The 22,571-nt window shown below is 33.5% G+C and overlaps 1 protein-coding gene and 1 pseudogene across 5 annotated transcripts; both read right to left on the bottom strand.

Annotated features, from left to right (window-relative positions):
- Positions 1–6,984: 6,984 nt before the first annotated feature.
- On the bottom strand, positions 6,985–7,605 carry LOC149144735 (phosphoglucan phosphatase LSF1, chloroplastic-like; annotated as a pseudogene).
- Positions 7,606–17,379: 9,774 nt separating this feature from the next.
- On the bottom strand, positions 17,380–21,970 carry LOC149144734 (pyruvate decarboxylase 2-like). 5 transcript variants are annotated; one of them, XM_089448057.1, is made up of 4 exons: positions 21,870–21,970; positions 21,577–21,665; positions 18,696–18,825; positions 17,380–17,812 (listed from the first exon to the last, which is right to left on the bottom strand). In XM_089448057.1, exons 3-4 carry the CDS (start codon positions 18,753–18,755, stop codon positions 17,642–17,644), a joined length of 231 nt encoding a protein of 76 aa, XP_089304183.1. In that variant the 5' UTR covers positions 18,756–18,825; positions 21,577–21,665; positions 21,870–21,970; the 3' UTR covers positions 17,380–17,641. The 5 variants fall into 5 exon arrangements, 3 of the variants coding, with proteins under 3 accessions (XP_089304183.1, XP_089304184.1, XP_089304185.1); XM_089448058.1 differs by having other exon boundaries at positions 21,577–21,696; positions 21,870–21,964; XM_089448059.1 differs by lacking the exon at positions 21,577–21,665 and having other exon boundaries at positions 21,870–21,960.
- Positions 21,971–22,571: the final 601 nt, after the last annotated feature.

Genomic DNA, 22,571 nt, shown 5'->3' with positions numbered 1-22,571 from the left:
CTTAAGAGTGTGCGTGTGTTCTTAAGAATATACACACACTCTTAGAAATGCATGTTTGTTCCTATTAGGGTTCATTCCTAAGTTCCAATGGCTTTATTTTCTGTAGACAACTAACAAAATGAAAATGTGACATGTTTTTAAGGATTATTGAGGAAATTGAAGAGATATTGAGAGGGGATAATGATGAAAATCCTCTCTAACTCTACAAAATTGAACTTCAAGGAATTACATGTAAGAATATTAATTGAGATTCACCGTATTTTTATTTTGTTTTATTTCAAGTTTTGTTTAAGAAAGATAAAAAGACCAACTAAAGGTATGTGATATTTTATGTACTTCATATACTGAAATCCATTTATCTTTTGTTTTGACATGCCCTTTGAGATTAATTCTTCTATCTTGATTTTTGGTTTCCTTTCCCTCCTCATGGCCTGAGCATATTTATTACATACCTCCTTGACATAATACTAACAACCACCTACCATGCTCCAATCACTAAATTTAATTTCGATTAAACTTATATTCAATAGTTTTCACATGCATAAGTATTCAATCATATTATAAACAAGGATAACACATGCAATTATATTGATATGCTTAAAGGTGCGACAAATAAAGAGTAAGGAGGTAACATACATAATATCCTATGCAATTGAAGCAAACCAGATTAGCTGAAAGATTATCCCTTGGAAAATCGAGCATTGCCACCCAACCTAGAACTGACTTCCTCTAGTTCACCCTAAGCTGAGAGTTCTTGCGATGGCTCAACTACACCTTGTTGATCTCTTCAATAGGTATTTAATGCCCTCTTTCATAGTATGGTTTCCTTTAGCAGTACCTCGATTTTATGGATCTTTTTTATCCATTTGCCTAGGCTATTCCTAGAAAATCTAGTCTTTCTCTCCCGCTAGGATTTTCCCATAAAAGCTTTCCTTTCTCTCCTACAAGGTTTTTATGTCTTTTCCCATAAAATCTTTCCTTTTTCTCCTGCAAGGCTTTTATCTTTTATTAAACTTACCATATTTCTTAGCTAAATAACTTAATGTATATTTATCTCCCATTCCATTAAGCTTATCTAGAATTTAATCTATAAGTATTATCATGAAATAATTATCCATTCCCATTCAACAATGGGATTTCATTTGGAAATAATCTCATCTCTTGGTGTTCCATTTTCCAAACGATTAAATTGTCTTTATTTATTTAATAATAAAGAATTTACTTTCGTTGTTAGACCTCAGACCTAGATTTTATGTTACAACTTAGTCTTAGCTTAGGTTTGACACGATAGCAACAAGGTGTTACGTACAATGGTGGGGTGTTACATACTTCCCCCCTTAAAATTACATCTTCCTCGGTGTATTACTGCATCTTACAATTGATTTCCTCATTTACAGGTAGCTCTCTCTGAAATTACAGGTTCTCATGGCCTTGCCACCTTAATGACATCTTCTGATATATATGTTACAAAGGAGTTCTACCTACAAATCTCCTTCAATTGATACCTGCAACATTTCTTTCAATCAATTTTTTGAGAGACTTCAGATGCCCTGGAAAGCTCAATTTTGTTTACCACAGTTAATGTCATAACTAAATATCATAATACTACTATTTGAGTAACTATGGGTTAATGTTTCTCGCCATTTAACTATTATTCCTCATTTTAAATTTCATTGTATTTAAATAATAGAAGGAAATGCATGTTATTCCAATGCATCTATGTTCTTGCTGAACAATTGCCTCTTGCAGTCTCCCTGCATTAGTCACAACAGGTCAGACTCACATATTTGACCAAATTAACATGTATAGAAATATCATATCATGTTAGCTCAAAACATAACCATAAAAATCATAAATCACATGCAATCATCATAGACTAGAATCATAAATCACATGCATATTAAAACTGAAATAAAATGTTGATACTTATTCTTTAATCAATCCTTAGATTCCACCTTTTTCTTTATTCTATACACACTCTGGATAGTCTGCGACACCAGACAACCACCCAGTGTCTTCTTCCCAACCATGTGCACATACACATAGTGAACATCACACACATACAACTATACACGTCATCCAACATCATGCAATACCTGCGTCTACACCAGTACCATATGTACCACATGTACATAGTATTACCTGTACAATGTGTACACAATACCAAACGTCCATAGCATCATATACATGACATGTACATTATAAAAATGTTTTCAATAAATGTTATTATTATTAATATAGCATCAAGTCAATGCCAAAAATTCCTTTAATGATTTATTCACACTACTTTCAACTAAGTCTAGTCAAACCATGCTCAGTTTTTCAATTGGAGAATAGATAATTAATGGACCTGTTCAACTTTTGCAACCAGAGCATTCATGTCAAAGTATTTAACTGCTTTTATTGAGATAATTTGGTCCATAAATATTTTGGTTGCAAGAAAATTTCATCCATGAGATAAAATGATAACTCAAAGGTAAGAAATTTATAATACATCTTCACAATACCAATAAATTTGGGTTTTTGGATTGACTCTTTCACCAAAAAAGGTCATAATAACACCGGAATATGACCTACGACCCATCATAAAGAAAGCTATTGACTATGATAGTTAGTCTAGTATGGACTTCCATGTTGTATTTGAAGTTTACTAACAACATTTACCTTGTCTTTCGCCATGAAAATAATTGATTGGTATTCAAAAGTACCTTGCCCATAGTTGAGTTATACCAGATGATTTCATCCCCTTGCAATGGTTTCTTTTCATGAATTCATGTTTTCTATTTCTAACCCTATTCCATGCCTGGTTGGACTGTGACCTTATCAAATAATGAGTATGTATGTACATACATCTATACATAAATCATAAATGAAGGTTACAATGTTCTCAATTCCATACCCTTTATGTTTTTAGGCACTATGTGTAACAAGGTGTGAACCTGGGTCATTTACATGTTGACACCCCACCTTATCACTACATCATGACTTGGTAGAGTATAATTCATTTCTTGGAACAAATTCCAAAGTAGTTTATGCAAAAAATATTACGTTGTCACATTCACAACCAGACAACATTATCAATGCACTCTGACACATAAGCTTCTCTAATATTGCTTGGTAAGAAATAATCATACAAAATATGCATCCCATATTGTAGACTTGTGCATTAATTGGAATAGCTTGCTAGATATATTTTATCGAAACCAATTTTCATTGTGCGCCATAATCAAGATTACCAATACCACCTAGCCATCCAATATCGTTGAAGCATCATATTTATTTAACAACAAGTTGTTGCATGGTTTGTTATCCTGTTTCTTCGTCACCTATAACCTTTATATGTTACACCTTACTTGATGCATGCATTATTTTACTACTAGAATAAGATCGGTAGACCATCATAAGCTGTAATAATACAAAGCCTTTTGCTTTAACAAAAATTCGTTAATTAATTTAGACAAGTCATCTTCCGAATCTAGTGTGCAATTATTGTTAGTCATTAGGATTCTCTGAGTTGCTTTATTTCTAGCTTCAAATACATCCAGCATCACCATATCTAATCTATCTTTCATTTCAGTTCTCATAAAGCCTGTATAATTTGTTTATATATATTAGAATCATACAAATCATTTCAGTCTTATCAACTCCTACAAGTACATTCATAAGATTTGCAATCATTCTACTGGAAGTATCTTCTTCTTGCTGCAGATTTGAAAGGTTCCTATTTGTGAGATATTACTAAAAGAAACCTATCCATATCTGGATTGATATGCACATCAAGGTTTTGGAGTTGAGGTTGCATACTTTGGGTTGTAATAATTGACACATTAGAATTTGAGTGAACTTGAGAATGTGCCCTTCAGCTTGTATTTAATAATGTTTTACTACTATTAATCGAGAAGCACTAGGAGTTTCTTTTACACTCCCATCGTGTATTTATTCTAGATGTACTTTTGGGTGCCAGACCCATTGGTTTATCTATTAGAGTCATAAAATTATTAATGTATGATGTCTTCTCCAACTTCTATACAGTGAGTTGTATTACATGTGTTTATACACTTTACATATAGAAAATTTTAGGGGCGAATGTTCGCCCTTTGGCGAAATTAAGGGGTTTTAAATTTTTAGTGGGCGAATATTTTGTATCATAGTACATTTTTACAAATCACCTCAAATAGCCCACCTTATTTTAAGGGAGAGGGTAAAAAAGGTAAATTTAGCCCTTGAAATTAGGAGTTACAACCTTCCATTCGTCCATTTTAAGTGAGAAGTATGGTAAATAAATAAAACATTTTTTATATTTACTCCATAAGTCACCTTATATACATGCAAGGGTGTAAACAAATAAAAATATAAAACGTCTTTTTATACTTACTCAAAAGGTATGGTAAATAAATAAAAATATAAATAAACTAGACGTATCGTAAATAAATAAAACCTCTTTTTATATTTAGTCCATAACCCTCGTTCTATTTATGAAGGCTCAACAAAGAGTTTTTATTTAAGTTAATCCCATGGGCCAAATACCATATTTGTAAAAGAGGTATGGTAAATTAATAAAAATATAAATAAATGAGAGGTATGGTAAACAAATAAAACATTTTTTTATATTTACTCCATAAATCACCTTATATTTACGGCACACTCAAAAAATGCGTTATATTTAGGTGAAACCTATGGGCAAAATACTATACCATGGACTAGATTGTTATTAATACCATGCAAAAAAAATATTATTAACCCTAATAAAAATAAAAATGGCACACGGTATTGACCCATGGTATTCACCAAAATGGCACATGGTATTCACCTGGAATGTAGCCTATTTACATGGGGAAATTAAACTAGCATAGATCCATCTTTACTTTGGATCTACTAACCTCCGAGAGCTATCAAATATTGTGATATGCAAACTAGCATAGAGTGAAAAAATATTTGATCCGTCTAGTGGATCAAGAGTAAAATTGGATGTTGTAATTTAATTTATGTTAAACATTTTAGCTTGGTTAAAACAAAAAATAAAATAAAAATCAACTATTAATTTTATTAATTTTTATAAATTACTAATAGTAATTTTTAAGCTCCAGGTTTATGATAAGGTAATACCAAGATCTTACAAGATTTTATAATTAAGTAAAATATTCGCCATGCCTGGTGAGAGATTCGCCAAAAAATTATATATACATATTATATTATTCATAAAATCACCTTCCATTTTTCCTATATACCATGGAGATTCGCCCATTTATTATATTTATAAATTTAGGGGGGCTTCTTAAAGTCTTTACAACTATGACACAAATTCAGTCTAGATTGGAAATATAATTTGTGTCTCTTGCATATTTCAGTTACAACTATTAGGATATTTATTTATGCAAAAATAAACCTATAAGTTTCAAACTATTCATATCAAATTAAATATGCATATTTCTACTTAATATCTTAATAATGACCCGGTAAGTTTTAGTTCTCTTCAACACTGTATATTTGGGACATTTCCCCAATAAGGGTGAATTAAACGGTTCAACTAGTTGAAAAACCACATCTAAAATGATCTTCATCATCACATGTAGATGCACCAATTAACGCAAAATAATAAATTGAAAGACAATTTTAAATAACCAAAATACCTAGTCTAATATCCTATCTTTCATGAGTTTAATGGTCCTTCATGGAAAACTTCATGAGGAGATACAAATAAGGAAAACCTTTAGAATCTTTTCTAGGATGAAAACAAAGTAATTAACCAAGAAATTTTGATACTATTGATAGAATGTCATGAACTTATTTCCAGTGATTTATATAGATTCCATTTATATACTTGTATTTTAATATTTCCTCATGTTGGCCATGATCTATGGAAAGAGCACTTATCATTTTATCTATTTGTGTTTTCTAGTTACCTCATAAGAGTTCAACATTTCTTCCCTTCATATTTCAAACTTTCTTAAGATCTTTATAAGTATAAAATCTATTCCATTAAGCTATGTGCTTGGATAGATTATGCATAACAATCATACAACTCATAATTTAATCCTAATATGAGCAAAGTAATACGATGACAGTATAGGAGAAAAGACCTAATGGCATAGGATTCAAACTTTCCTTATCCACCATTACTCCTTTCAACACTTGCATTCATATTTATAAACCATGATGACCACACAACTAAAATCCATCATCCAAACTTTCAATACACTAATCATACCTTAAAACATTACAAATTTCTTCATTCATCAAGCTCGACTATAACCATCTAAAATTAAACCAATTTTAAATCATGGTATTTAGTGAAAATCTTAGTTATCCATTCCTGAAAACACACAAATGCAGTGCATCGCAAGCACGTAATAAGCATAAATGCATGTAAGCACACAAATGAGTTTGCACATTATCCTGGTTCATCCAGAACACTCTTTGTATGCAAACAAGAAAGGATGAACATGCAACCTTCAAAGCTTAATGACAATCAAACAACATTGAGGAGAAAATAGCAAAAAGTATTCATATTCTAATGGGATGCTTTATGTATATATAAAAAAATAGCTTATATAAAATTATACACACATGTATAATTTAATTAGTGCATCCTTATCCCTACCGTTTCGGCCAGTTATACCAATGAAAATCATTGAAATTTGGACTTGTAAGAAGAGACTTCTTACCTAAGGAGGAACTATGATGGCTTTTGAATGATTGAAATAGATACATCCCTATTCATAAAATTTAATCGTGTCCATAAAAAGAAAATAATTCTAGGCTCATAAAACCTTTGGTGATGGAAATAGCCTACATGTCCAGTGACTCGAGTGTTTCCTACGGCATCACTGTGAGCATGGCCAGCTGCTTCGTCGAGCATCATCTAGAATGTGAGGCTCCACTCGTGTCTTAGACTTGCCCACTGGGAGCACCAAATGTTCTACAAATCATAGATCTTCTCTTTTGAGCTTGCATTTTTTGTTAAGGTTGGCCCGGGGACTTTCCTCAGCTTCCATTACTAAAAGCCCGAAGCACCTCACTATTTCTCCCTCTACAGTGGACCAAACATAATAGAAGTGTATATTTTTTTTGTATTCTCATTAGTAAATGCCCAATTCATTGGCGAATAGTGTGCATTGTGCGGCCATATCTAGCCGCAAGCCATATTTCTATCTCAAATACAACACTAGTAGCAATAACTTTGTCACCAACTGTAACCATTTTGGTCTTTTCAGCATTGCCGCTAGGAGCAATAAGATCAATGTAAGTGCCACGGTCAGGGCCCTTGTAAAACTTGAGGCCAATGGGCTTCTCCACCACCACCTCATACTCCTCTACTTGCATCTTGGTTGGATTTGATCTCGATTCCTCTCCCTGTCCCACTCCCTCCTCGCTGGATGCCACAGTGTTGTTTGTTTCGTTGGTGGTGGCAGTGGCGTGCCATAAAATTCACCTCATAGAAGGAGTGTGATCATTCGTGGCCCTACTCGTGGCTGCAAATTCCTTTGAACTTGGTTTTCTAGTGGACGTGGATGAGAATGAAAGAAGGGGAGACGAATTGAATCTATGACCATCTCTATGAATTGAGAGGGCATGAGAAAGTAGTGAGGCTCTGACAGCCAACATGATTGGCAACAATATTATGCGTGACATTGGCCAAATGTCATGAAACAAAATTTCTTATTACTCGTCTCTGCCCTGCAATTGCAAATTTCTATATGCAGGCAGACAACCTACATGGGAGGTTGTGTATACAAGGCTACCTATTCAAAAAACGCGGGACTAATAGCCAGCTTTAGCTTTGGTATGTATGAGCCACCCGTTGAAGAATTCTAAAGCAGAAGACCCCCAATATGGTTCCAATACAGAATAAGATGAAACTCAATGGGTACGAGTAGTATTTATATCGAATAAAGACCAATTGATCTAGTGGCTAAACAATCGAGAAAACACCATGTACGCGTAACCTCCACGCAAGGAGAAGATGATATTAACGATACATTCTCAATGCGACTTGTCCACATGCAAGTAAGGATAAGAACTATAAAAATTAAATTCTTTTATGGGTGTGACAATAAGGACAACCATTATACCAACTGAATTCTTTTGTCGGAAACTCAATAAGCAATCGAACGCCTCCAGATCAACGGATAAGGCAAGTAAAAAGGTGGCAGTGTGGATCGAAAGGGAAACAACAGTCATAGATGGGATTTTATATGTTAACCAAATCAGAAAGGGAATGTTGTGTTTTAATTTAACCCATAAAAAATGCTCCCTAAAGTGGTAATAATAGAGCTTGCCATAAATCTCAATGGTGTGGGGTTTTTATACGGTTCTGGAGGTATATGACCAGCAATACTTCAGTTCGAGAGCAATTTTCGAAGAGGAAATGGTTGTAGAAGGCATGAATGTCTATCAAATAGAGAAATAGGTTGGTAGCCCCATCGTCGTGGATGTCTTTGCTGGAGTCACATGATTTCTTAGCTAATCGATCTGGTGTGGAATGACACCTCTTTGAGCCAATAAGCACAACAGAGTGAAGTGAATGTTAAATTGATTTTCGTCCAATCATTGCTAAAATTCAAATCATATTGCATGGGTCCCGAAACCCTGCCACCCTCTGTATAGAAGAGTATGATTTCAGGGTCAACCACATGGAAGAATTTCCACGGATCGTGTCATATAAACAACAATGATTTGTTTTCTTTTTACTAAACATATTTTGAACCAGCTAATATTTGGTTGCAACCTCCACTGATAAATGATTTCATTCATCCTATATATATTTTAAACATATTGTATCTTACCAACATACTATTTCACGATTTTCCAAATCTAGAGTCACCTAGACATGCTTACCAAATAATACAAGGTAGACATACATGAAATATTGTGAGTACTTCCTAATGCGGGAAACTTATCTACTTGTATATCACCTACTTCAACAACATTTTCAATTATGGTGTTTATATCCATCTAACCAAATAGCTCGCAACAAATCTCGTTGTCTGAATGTTCTATTCACCAATTGTGTTTAAGGCTTTGTAGACCCTAGAGAATATCCAATGGTATATATGGGCCATTCGGATTGTATATCACTTTTTTACTTGTTAGTACTCTTAATCCATTTACTTAAACCAGTTTGTGGTCTTGAGACTATAGGGAGGAACACGATGTTCATTATTCATACTAGATAATCGTTGTGACACATTTTTAGCAAAGAATCTGTCATCCTTTGGGTTTAGTAAATTTCTGCAACCAAGTACACTAATGTCCTTTATAGGTTGAAATTAGTTGACGAGATTTAAATGGGGGAATTTCTTCACTATTAGTTAAAAGCTTTGGTAAGAAAGGAGCATTTATATTATGAATATTTGTAACTGATCCTAGCCTTCGTAGGCGAGTATTTTTTGCAGTGATTCTTAATATACTGGGTGCTCATGCCCTTGAAATTCCTTCTTGGGTTTGAGCCAATAGATTTTCAGTTTATCTCTATGATTTATGGAGTAAATACACGCATGAGTCATGTCTTTATTATAAGTCAAAAGTTCTTTTCACCCAACCATCTTCCCTCATATTCATTATGAGTCTAATATCTTAAAAATTAAATGGAATTATACCATGCTCAAGTAGGTTCACAATAATACTAATCCAGTAACCTTTACCATACCCTTGAATCTATCTATTTATCGTAAAGATGATTGTGGATATAAGCTAATATGTGTGATTACTATGGTGGCAATAATCGTCTGCACCAGGTTACCTATATATCTAAGTTCTTATTCAAGTGTTTGATTGAATACCTTAATGTTCCTTAATTTACTTTAATAAGTTGCATGCATAGCCATAAATAACAGCTATGCACATCTACAGATAAAACCTACATAACATTTATTCTATACTATAATCATATTATCATATCTCAAGTAAATAAGAAATCTTACACATGTAGGTTGGCCCGTAGGCTGCAATTTTTGAACTTAGAGCTCTGGTACCATTTTTCACATACCTCCTTAACACAATACTAAAAACAACCTACTATGCTCCAATCAATAAATTTAACTTCGATTAAATTTATATTTAGTAGTTGTCACATGCATAAGTATTCAATCATCTTATAAACAAGGATAACACATGCAATTATACTCCTATTCTTAAAGGTACAATACCATAGAGAGTAAGGATTCAACATCTAGAACATCCTATGCAATTGAAGAAAACTAGATTAGCTGAAATAATGTCACTTGGAAAATCGAGGACTGCCACCCAACCTAGAACTCACTTCCTCCACTTTACCCCCAAGCCAAGACTTATTTGCATGGATCAACTGCCCCTTGTTGATGTCTTCAATGGTTATTTAATGCCCTCTTTCATGATATGGTCCCCTTTAACGACATCCCGCTTTTATGGATCCTTTTTATCCATTTGCCTAGGCATTTCCCATAAAATGTCCCCTTTCGCTCTCGCGACTCTTTTCCCATAAAAGCTTGCCTTTATCTCCTGCAAGGCTTTTATTTCTTTTCCCATAAAAGCTTACCTTTCTCTCATGTAAGGCTTTTATTTTTTCGTTGAACTTAGCATCTTTCTCGATCTAAGTAACTTAATGGATATTTATCTCTCATTTCATTAAGGTTATCTAGAATTTGATCGAGAAGCCTTATCATGAAGGAATTATCCATTCTCGTTCAGCAATGGGATTTCATTTGGAAAGAATCTCATATCTTGGTGTCTCATTTTCCAAGCAATTAAATTATCTTTATTTCTTTAATAATAAAGTATTTACTTTAATTGTTACACCTTAGACCTAGGTTTTATGTTACAACTCAGTCTTAGCTTAGGTCTGGCAAGATAACAATAGGGTGTTACATACAACAGAGGGGTGTTAAATATTAATTCCAATATTAGATATGTTCATAACCGGATGAGTTCCTCCCACCATAATGGTATTTTTGTTGTATGGGAATGTGATTTTTAGATGACCAGGTGAGTGAAAATGAGTGTCTTGATAAGAAATATTTTAATATTTGAGGGTTTTCATGAAATGCTTATCTACTACCAAAATTTGTATACATTTAGTAATGCTAGTAAATTATCCATTTTAACACAAATAACTACCACATAGGATTTCTTCTAGTTTTCTATCACTAGATATAATCTCTCAAAGCTAATATTGTATAGGTTTAGTCAAGCTCATCGTAAGCATAGTGCATATTTTTCTTTTCTTCATACAAAAGTTATCAATAATTTTGTTTGGAATAATAAAACACTATTAAGATGAGCTATAACTTGTATTTTCTTGATTAATTTTATGTATGAACTTGGAGAAAATAGACCTTGTCAATATCACAAAACCAGAAAGTGGGATTACGATAGTAAGGATTGTAATCATATATTCATTCAATTTTTTGCATCATCAGTTCCTTGCTATGTTCATTCTTCTTTCCCTAAATTTATGCATCTCTATCTATCACACTCTTTCATTTTGTTCTTTTTTTTTTGGTAAACATTGACATTCTCAATAATTTGTGTCCAATATTTGAGAGTTCTCCTTACATCTTTACATTTGTGTTAATGCAACCCCAAGAGTAGGGAGGTGCATCCTTTATAACCTTAATGCTTGGATCAACATTTTTTATGCTTCAATGAGGTTATTATGTAAAATATGGAGAAGATAACATAATTCATAATATCATGAGATCTATGAAATAGGGATTATGCTATAAATTCATTGTGGCATGCATATTTGCATGGCTTAAAAGTTAAAGTAAACAATCAATGTCCTCAATAAGAGTAAGAATTGAATAACTAGTGATCTTGATGAGTAATTGCATCTTACTTTTTGTTTTTATTGACCTTTTGGATTATAGATTTATTATCCTACATAGTAAGAAGTAGATGGAGTCATTCTATATTTTCATGTTTTAGAGGATAATGAAGAAAGGCTTAGAAAATATAATTCACTTTTTTGCCTTAAGTGTTATGTCTTCTAAGTTAAGAAGTTTGTTCCTATTCTTCACGATTTGTTTAGATCTAGATATTGGTTGAGATATTCTCTTAACCAAGTGAATAAATCCACCATAATTTCCTTATTTTAAAACAACATTACAAATATTACAAGTATTTATATATAAGGTTAGAGAAACAATAACAATATTTTATTAATAAAATATTTGCTATAAGTAAAATTAAATTGATATCAAAGATCAGTAAAATTAAAATGGTATCAAAGCTGCGCTAGGCGGACTACCTTGTGGGAGGTCCACGGGCATATGCAAATAGTGTTTGTGTGATGATTTTGTGTTGTGAAGTTAATCCTTCATATTTTTTGGTTTGTTTGTCCATCAGTTTTTTTGCTTTTGTTTTTTTGTGATTGATTGGCATCTATTAAGAGAACATTTTGTTTTTGTTTTTTGTGATTGATTGGGATCTATTAAGAGAACATTTTGTTTTTGTTTTTTGTGATTGATTGGGATCTATTAAGAGAACGTTACAAGAGAGTGTCATATGTTTTCAAGAGTCAGTCTAGTGATCTGTGGGGATTTGCGGGTCATGCAGATACGCAACTGAGAAACGGTGGTCATGATACGACGAAGTCTCGTATATGACAGAGGTCCATTTGGCTTGACTGCCTCACGGGAGAGCCCAAGGACATGGAGAGTGACGTCTGGTGGGGTGTAACATACTGTAATTCGGCGATTAGATGCGACGTAGTGCAATTTAGTGATCAGAGATCTAGGGGTTCAACTCTGGCTAGAATTTATGGCAAATAAATGAATGGAGACGTCATAAGTGCATGCCTGTGGCTGACTTGCACAATGTGGAATAGTCCCTTTTGGAAAGTTGTGCCTAATTATCTACATAGATTCGGGTATGTGTAAAAGAAAAGCATACTTATAGACCTGTTCGGTTGAGATGCACTCCTATCAGATTTGGTTCCTAGATGGGAGGTGAAGGAGATGAAAATCCAAATGTGCAGTGACGAGCTGGGCAAATTTGCATGTGAAATATTATACATAAAAATAATATGAATAGCAGCATTAGTAAAACGTCTTTCATCAGACTGACGATAGGCTGCATGCAAAGCATTCAGTCTCCCGTGGTCCAGTGTCACACAACTTACACCAGGTACAAATATGCAACGATGAAGTATTCCAGCTATCCGTTTCAGAGTTCCTAGTGAGAGAACTCTGAAATACTATAGTGATTCCTTTGAGTTTGGTCACAATATGTAAATGCGAGTTGTTAGAATTGATCACTCTAACACTTGCAAAGTGAATATTCAATAAGCATCAAGTACGCGTCAAGAGGAAGAAGACCATGTATGTAATCTGTAGAGATCTTTGAATTGGAAAATAGTATTTGTTGGAGCTTACATGGGATGGATGATGGATAAATGTAGGTAAAATTATGTGTAGAATTATAACAGATTCATGGTTATGATGTATTATGTGTCATATATTTATTAGTAAACAAGTCTTCACACAGTATATTGTATTTGAGTTAATTTTTTTTTTTACCAAAACATAAGCATCAAACAATTTTTTTTTCATGCTAATCCTAGGGTCTCAAATTTAGATAAGTCTTGGATGCCTCTCAACTATCCCTTCACGGCTCTATAGTTCCCTTTGATATTTCCTTGCCCAATGCTTATAATAGTAATCCAATAATGCTTCAATTCATGACCCTCACTCATCAAATAAGTTCCAAAGGTCTTAGCTGACCAATAAACCTACAAAATAAAATTTTAGAAAACCTAAAACCCAACAGCAATGTTCCAATCCACAATTGACAATTTTTTGGGCATATTTGGGCACAACTCAATATACACCATCAAAATTCTTAATTAAAATAATCTTTAATTATAAATTTAATACATTTAAGCTCATATATATCAGATTGAATAATAGGAATACATAATATAATATATTTAATTAACACCACCATTGAAATGATAAATTACCCATATAAACAATTTCCAATGTGTGTAAGGTTGCTTCCATGAAATCCAAAATTTAAAAACTGGAAACATTTCACCCATTTCCCATGGAGTCAAGCTCATGTTGACCCCACATGATTCCATCAACCATTTACTAAATTTAACATTTTTATCTAAAAAAAACCTAACAAGTTCTCCTTACTCTATAGTAGATTTGTTCAAATTCTACAACAAAACTAAGTGGATTTGCATGAGATATTAGAGGGGATTATGGCTCCATAAAATCTATGAAAAATAGGATTTGCATCATGATTCAAATTATCATTTTTTGGGTAAAAATCTAGGAATTCCTTTCTTTTCATACCAAAGAACATCATGAATGTAAGTGACTTTATGCATATAAATATTCCTATATAGGTAATGAATTAAAGGAAATTTCACTCATATAATGGATTATTATTAGAATTCACCATATTCAAACTTCCCATGCTCTTTATCCTCTTGAGTTGTTGCCCACTATAATCTAGAAAGTCCTTCGCACCAAAATGGATAGATTCATGTTTGAATAAGCATATTTATAAACGGGTAGGGGTAAACATGTAAATGTGTGCCCACCAAAACTTAAGAAATAGGCGATATCACTCATTCATGTTGAAAGATGAAAAACTCAAACACACACATGCAAGTTATATATATATATATATATATATATATATATCCAAATTTTCATGGTTAGCAAATTAATGTAAAACTTTCTCCATATTTATTTAAGAGAAAATTGAAAATAAACAAATGAGTAAAGTAAACACTTAACTAAAATCTTCAAGATGGAAATTGATTTAGGCGGAGGTTTTTCCACCTAACAGTAGTCTTAGTTTCACATCAACTTCATACTCTATAGCTGGCCAAACCCTAACAAGGTTCTGAGACGATAAGGGGAAATTGTCAATAATACATAGAAAAATAGGTTGGGTGAAGCTAACAAGAGAAAAAACATCAAAGAACTATTTGTGTTGAGCATAGGGTCTCAACTAGTCATAGATGTCTTTGAGGTATGGGTCAGTACCCTATAGTTCCCTCAATAATTTCCTTGCCATTTCTTATCATACTGGCCCAATATGCTTCAATTCATGATCCCCACTACTCAAATAACTTCCAAAGATTTTTGATGAGTAATAGCCACGCAAAATTCATTTTTAGAGAGCCTAAAACACACCAACAATTCTTAAGTAATCATTCCACTAAATAGTAATGACATTTTACTCATGAATTTAATTACTTAGGGAACCATATGTCTCTTCTCCTATGGATATCTACTCCCTTCCATATTTATCCATAATATATGGAATTTGTTGTTGTAGAGTCCCATATTTACTTCTTTGTAATAGGAAATCCATGGAACAATTACAAAATCTAAATAATGTACCCAACCTATTCCTTTAATTAAATTCTAAAGCAATATTGTCCCTACCAACCCAACTTTCATATTTGTGAGGGAAACTAACCCAATTACAAAGTCTTTCAAAATCATTTATTTCTTGGGTAGAGAGAAAAAGGCTCAAATTAAAATTAAAATTTTATGGCAATGATTTGGAAAGATAACTCTTGCAATTCCCTCATCTTTCTCTCACTACTGTTATCATAGCCTATATCAGTGCTTCCATGTTCCTAGTTGACATCTTCCCAGTTGATAGTGTCAACATATTTATTAAACAAATATTTATATTACATATACATCATTCTTGGATTCATCCAACATTTAAGTTGCAAATAGTAACATCCATCTGGACATAGTAAATACAATGCCATCAACAAACTTCATTACAATTAATTTACAAAATAAGTCTGGGTCAAGAGGGATGCTACCGAAGAAGCAAAGGAGCTAATATCAAGCCATGAAATCCCTCCCATTTACATGATGGTGGCAAATAAGGTGGAGTTCCTGCAAGCATAAACCAACCCTTCTACACTACACCCACATGATATTATGTGTGTGCTAATGAAGAGAGGTCTCTTCATTCATGATACTCAAAGAACTCAGAACACATGCTAGAAAATATAAATAATGAAAATAGCTGCCACTACCTAAATTCTTTCTATTCTAATAGTCACTACTCTCATAAGAAAAAGATTCATTGAATTTTCCTATCTACCACAATATGCTACTATGACATGATGTATCTATTTTTTGACATTTTAATATAATAGAAAATGTTACATGCAAGAGGGAAAAGCAAAGAGATTGTTTAATTAAAATAAACTTCAATTCTACACTTTCACATTGAAAGAATTTCACAATAAATAACCCCAAAAAACATATCAATCTCAAATTGTTCAAAATAACCTTAAAGAAGTTTAGAATATGTTTTAAAAAATATGTGAAAGTATATTCATATTTAAAATCATAGTCTTACCTTATTTATCTGAATATACTTTTAAATAAAATAAATAAACTTGAAAAACTTCAAACACAACTAAAGAAAATGAATAACTCAGTAGAAGTTGAATACCAACTAACTTTGTTCTGTTATAATTCTCTAACATTTACTCCACTTCCATATCTACGCATTGTTGGCATTGTTTCCACCTCCTTATTATCCAAATAACCTCTCCCTCCAACGAACTTCCACAGCCTTGTTACTTGAGAAACCTACACGGAGATAAATCTTTCAAAATGTCATTTCACAACACCCAACCATGTCATTTGATAACACCTAACTATATCACAATTTATCTTAATTTTATCATAACAACTAAATAAATCACAATTATGATCTTTAACTTATAAGTAAGGAATTCATTACTTTAAACCATTCAAAATGTCATTTCATAACACCCAACTATATTATTTGATAACACCTAACTATATCAGAATTTATCTTAATTTTATCATAACAACTAAATAAATCTCTTCAACTTATAATTAAGGAATTCGTTACTTTTATTGCTATACCATTTCCATTACTAAAACATTTTTTTATCAATAAATAAAATAAATATCATTAGAAACACAATAAAAAACTACTTACTGATATAACTTACCGCTAAAAAAAAATACAAAATTGAATTTTACCACATCTGAACCAAAGAATATTAATAATAATACAGTGGTTGGGATGCACTTGAGCTTCATTCAACTATAAATAAAATAGAATAGGTTAACACATTATTACAAATATAGTAAAACCACAATAAACAAGTGCTGCATGCAGCCGGTAGTCCCTGCCTATATAACCGAAAAATTAGCATTTGTTATTTTAATTATATTGCAAAAATAGCTCCGACTAAGTTTGACACTAAACACTAAGCATGCTAACCAGTCACCAAAAAGTAGCCCTATGTTTGTGACCACAACTTGACCTCGGATATAAAAAAGTAAATTCAGATATAAATAATTCGAACATGATCCTATAAGCCAGACCAGAGAAAGAATGACATCTCAGACATGAATGACCCTCCCTATATAACCGAAAAATTAGCATTTGTTATTTTAATTATATTGCAAAAATAGCTCCGACTAAGTTTGACACTAAACACTAAGCATGCTAACCAGTGACCAAAAAGTAGCCCTATGTTTGTGACCACAACTTGACCTCGGATATAAGAAAGTAAATTCAGATATAAATAATTCGAACATGATCCTATAAGCCAGACCAGAGAAAGAATGACATCTCAGACATGAGCCGCAAAAAAGTGTTTCCAATTGCTAGTCTTTTCAAAGCCTCCCTACTGAGGATTTGGCGGCCTGCTGTTTGCTGCCGAGACTCTGGAACCCCACTCAAGCAACTCTTTGCTTGTATCATCCTTGTGTACAATAACTTCAATGAAGCATAAGCAATCCTTTTTGGGTCCTAGGGCAGTTTTAATAGCCTCTACAGCCTCTTCTTCCGTCTTAACCTGCACAGAAAGAAGGGGTGCTGTTAAATAACAAAACAAATACCTGGTACAGAGTACTTAGGCATCCTGCATTTTCTAGGGCTGAGAAAAAACGATGAAAAGCTGACAATAACAACAAAACTGCGAATTATTTTAGTTGATTTGTTCCAATTAGAATTTGAAGAAATTTTAAGTTTCAACCATAATTCGCAGAATTCAAATGGCCCCGCTAAAATTATTTATGCATTAAAAAGAATGCTTTTTTTTAAAGCAGTGAAATTTACAATTTTATCCCAAAAAATAATATATTGAAATTATGTATTAGAGCTTTTTACCATATCATCAAGCAAATTATATGAGTTGTATGTGCTGTCCGGATCAAAGAAGCTTCTTTCAGGTGGACTGAAAGAGACTCAAGCCACCGTTCATATCCCAAACTTTAAAGAGCACGTCGTTAACGTTGACGGTCTGGTTGCGGGCATAAATCATGTACCTCAAATTATATAGAACCACCTCATATTTAATTAAAGTTCATGAAAAAAAGTCAAGCATGTCTCTAATGGCATCCATATGTATTTCATTTTAAAGTAAATGGTCGCTCCATTACTCCTTAATCATTCTAAATGGTCCTTAAATCATTTAGAACCACCTCATATTTAATTAAAAACCATGAAAAAGTCAAGCATGTCTCTAATGGCATCGACATGTATTTATTTTTATTAAATGTAGAGACGGCATGAATTAAAATAAAGTAAATGGTCGAAGAATACATTTAGGGATAAAAACTTACTGATTTTTGGACAAAACAAATAACCCAAGGAATTTAATATTTGAAATACAGATTCATTGTTATTCATTAAATAAAATATTACAGAATTTTATATAAAAATCCTTGCATCTGCACCTGAAAGCTTCCATCACCAATGCATGATATTAAACGCTTCTCTGGCGGTTGCTTGAGCATATCCCAGTGTTGCTCCTACAGACCAGCCTATCAGTAGTCCCTGCCGGGGTGGTAGAAGCATGAACAGTCCCTGGGTATAAAGTTCGTTCTTATGCCCATGACCTTGGGAAAAAACAAATTTTTTTGAAGACCCAAATGCAAGCTTGCTATTTCTAGTCTAAAACTATCTTCAACCATTCACTGATACGGAGTCACTGTTCTATGTAGGTTCAATTGAAACTAAAAGTTTCTTTATAAAATAGAACCTGAAATTCATATTTGCTTTTTATAATGGCAACAAAAAGAAACACATCGAATATATGATATTTAGATGAGCATTAAAATGCAAAGGCTATGTTTAAAAATAAATTCCTAAACAAATACCAACCCACTGAAAATCAAGAAAATGGGAATTGACAATCAACTCATTAATATGGCAGTCAACTGTAGAAATAAACAAAATTAAATGAAGCATCTATAATGAGATCCATGTAAATTTACCATTGAACCTTCGGGCCTCAACAACATTGTAAACTCAAGAAAATGGGAATTGACAATCAACTCATTAATATGGCAGTCAACTGTAGAAATAAACAAAATTAAATGAAGCATCTATAATGAGATCCATGTAAATTTACCATTGAACCTTCAGGCCTCAACAACATTGTAAACTCTTTAGTAGGGCGACACAACCCCTCCACTCACTCAGATATAGCTAATATCAGGCACGCGATTATTCATTGAACAATTTTCAGCGAAAATACAGTGCTGAAGCAAACAATCCTTGGGAAAACAATGCGCCAAAATAATATATAAAACAGGATTATAAAAATTAATGGCCAAGTATAAACAACAGCATAATAATAAATTTCAGACCATTACAGCCATGGCTAAGAATGAATATAATCTACCCGTTGAATATGATTTAGATGGTGTTATATCTGAGCTTAAAAGATAAAGCTGTATAAAAATGAGATCTTAATTCATTAATTACATATACATAGCAATAACAGAGTCGTTTGGAATTTTCATATACAAAGAATCGGTGGCTGTTTTAAGAGATCTTACATTGAAGAAAGCATCCATATTAGAGATAGGGATTGTTGAATGTGTTTACCCTTGGTTCCAAACTATTGACATTTCACAAAATATTGCCTTTGCCATAAACATCAGCTTAAATGGATGCTTAGCGCTGGAGAAAGCTCAGTCTACAAGGTCTGATATCTTTGTACATAGTTGAAACAAAGCAATCGAATTTTCTGGGAAGATATTCGCAAACTTTTGGTGATTATTTTTGTACATTATACCACCAAATATTAATTCTCTCACATATATATTCTCTAAATTAAGAACATAATTCTATCACATATATATTCTCTAAATTAAGAACACAATCCATCTAATTGAAGCATTAATTTCATCATCTCTCATTCACTTTTCTGCTCAACGTTCATCATATCTCATTCTCCTTAACCTATAAATTCAATATTAAAAGCAGTTCACTATGCCGTCTGCTATCATAATCGTTGCCAGCAGTCAGTTATGGTCGGTGGAATACATGAACGCAGATAGAGTTGGATAGGCATAGGCAGCCGGAGCTACAGTTGAGAATTGGCCCTAGAGGAGGCACCAGAGTAAGCAACAGAGGCATTGGCCCCAGAGGAAGCACTGGAGTAAGCCGTAGAAGGTAGAGGCAATAATTCTTTATATAGAATTGAATCCCTAGACACAGAATAATTTCATCAATACATTCACATAAATCTACTGCAAATGCCTAATAGCGAGCACTTTAGAATAATTTCATCAATGCATTCACATAAGCCAAACAGCATAAGTTGAGGCATCGATCATATATATCACCATAAATCTCCTACACATAGCCACCCAATGTGATTAAGTCCGTGAGGGAAGCTACCTAAGTGAAAAAGGAAATTGCCATATATAGCTAATTCATGGTGTTTTTCTCTGTTTTTGAGACTTGCAAGATTTTTTCCAACCTTATGAGATTTTATTTGTCAAAGTTTACTATATAATGCTCAAAGGAAAAGGAGGATGGCTCAAAATCAAACTACTACCTTGCCCATTTGAAGCCACGCACTATGGAACTAGCTTTGTTGCTACCTTTGCTTTTTATTAGGATTCTTCTACAGGTGCTTCAACAGTTCGTGGTGAAACCCAGACTACTACGTTAGCTGGAACTAGCTTCTTCAACATAGCCACCCAATGTGATTAAGTCCGTGAGGGAAGCTACCTAAGTCAAAAAGGAAATTGCCATTTATTTATAATTCATGGTGTTTTTCTCTGTTTTTGAGCCTAGCAAGATTTTTTCCAGCCTTATGAGATTTTATTTGTCAACGTTTACTGTAGCTACAAGTCGACTAAGGATTTATCTACAAAGGCATTCAAATCCTAGGATTCAAAGGATAAAGATAAAGCATTTTGGAATGCCAAATAACTTTGGCAGAGACACGCAAATGGTAAAGAAATTCTGGATTTTAAAATAACTTTAAACCATCAAAGGAAAAATTGAAATTCGACAGAGACCGGATTTTGTTAGAAATATTCAAAGAAGATTTCAAGAGAAAATTTGGGCATCCCAATCAATAAGTGGCAGAGTATTCTTTTTGGAGGAAAATCAGTCCTATCCAGATCACTTCTAGCATTACCAAAGAGCAGCTTATTGCAATTTCTATATATTTCTTTAAATAAAGGCCTTGAATTAACATAATGAAAATGTATTGCACAGAGAATGTAGCTGCAGGAAAAAGTAGAATTGGTACAATTCAATCCTGCTAAATAAATTTTTTGATCATTTGTAATTTCGCAGGGCTCACGACCATACCTGTCAAATAAAGCTGGACTTCAAACGCTGTCAAATAAAGCTGGACTTAAGTTGGACTTCAAAAGTTTTCAAAGTTCACTGCTCTCAAACTGTAATGTAATGTATACACGTAAAGACAAACTGTGCAAACTGTGAGAGTCATGAATATATGTTGAGTCGATGAATCGTAATAGCAAAGCAGGATGGCATTCAGCAAAAAAGCAAAGGCCAGAAAGAAAAGGCAGAGAAACCAGTTACTACCGGACGGAATTCAGCATCACACCAGGGTTGTATTTGTGTTTTTTTAAACGCACCTGACTTTTGAACGCAATAGCCTTCCATGACTTCTGGACGCAATAGCCTTCCTTGCTCCTGCCTTCTGGACGCAATAGCCTTCCTTGCTCCTGCCTCCATTACTGTTGAAGTTATAATTTCAACGCAGCCGTGCGTTCTCACCCAAAACCACCAGCATGAAACCACAAACCGCCCAGGGCATATCGCACCGCCTTCCCACGAAAAGTTGTTTCCGTATATTGGCCTCCGATGCGTTTTGGTGCTGTCACGTGGCTCTCACCTGACGTAAGCAACTCTGACATATCGGGAGCTATCGTTCACTCAAGTGAGGTCTTTCGATATCAACTCTCCACCGTAGGATCTGCTCCCGTATTTTCGTCCGTTGATTGATTGAAGATGCATACGAGCCTATATTAAAAGCCTTGCGTGGAGTGAATTCAATTTTGTGTTGACCGCCAATAATAATGTAGTTAATGTGCCCGTAGAAGTATTGGTAGGTGATTTAAATTTTAATGTTTTTATATGTATCGGAGGTATGGTGCATTTAAAAAAAGGCATGGGTGTTAAAATTATTTACGGCACGTAAGAGTAATTGTGTTTTTTTATTTTGTTTTCAAAAGATGAAAAGGGCTCGTGCATTGACTATTGTAGAAAGAGGAACGAAGAGCAGTGAAAAATGTGCTCTGCATCTTTGTTTTGTTTGGCACATGGGATATAAGGTT

This window comes from Pinus tabuliformis, chromosome X, assembly GCF_031772625.1.
Source record: "Pinus tabuliformis cultivar Carrire ecotype Pingquan chromosome X, CPIR1, whole genome shotgun sequence".
Classification (NCBI taxonomy): Eukaryota; Viridiplantae; Streptophyta; class Pinopsida; order Pinales; family Pinaceae; genus Pinus; species Pinus tabuliformis.
This window is presented reverse-complemented; position numbering and strand designations above follow the sequence as displayed.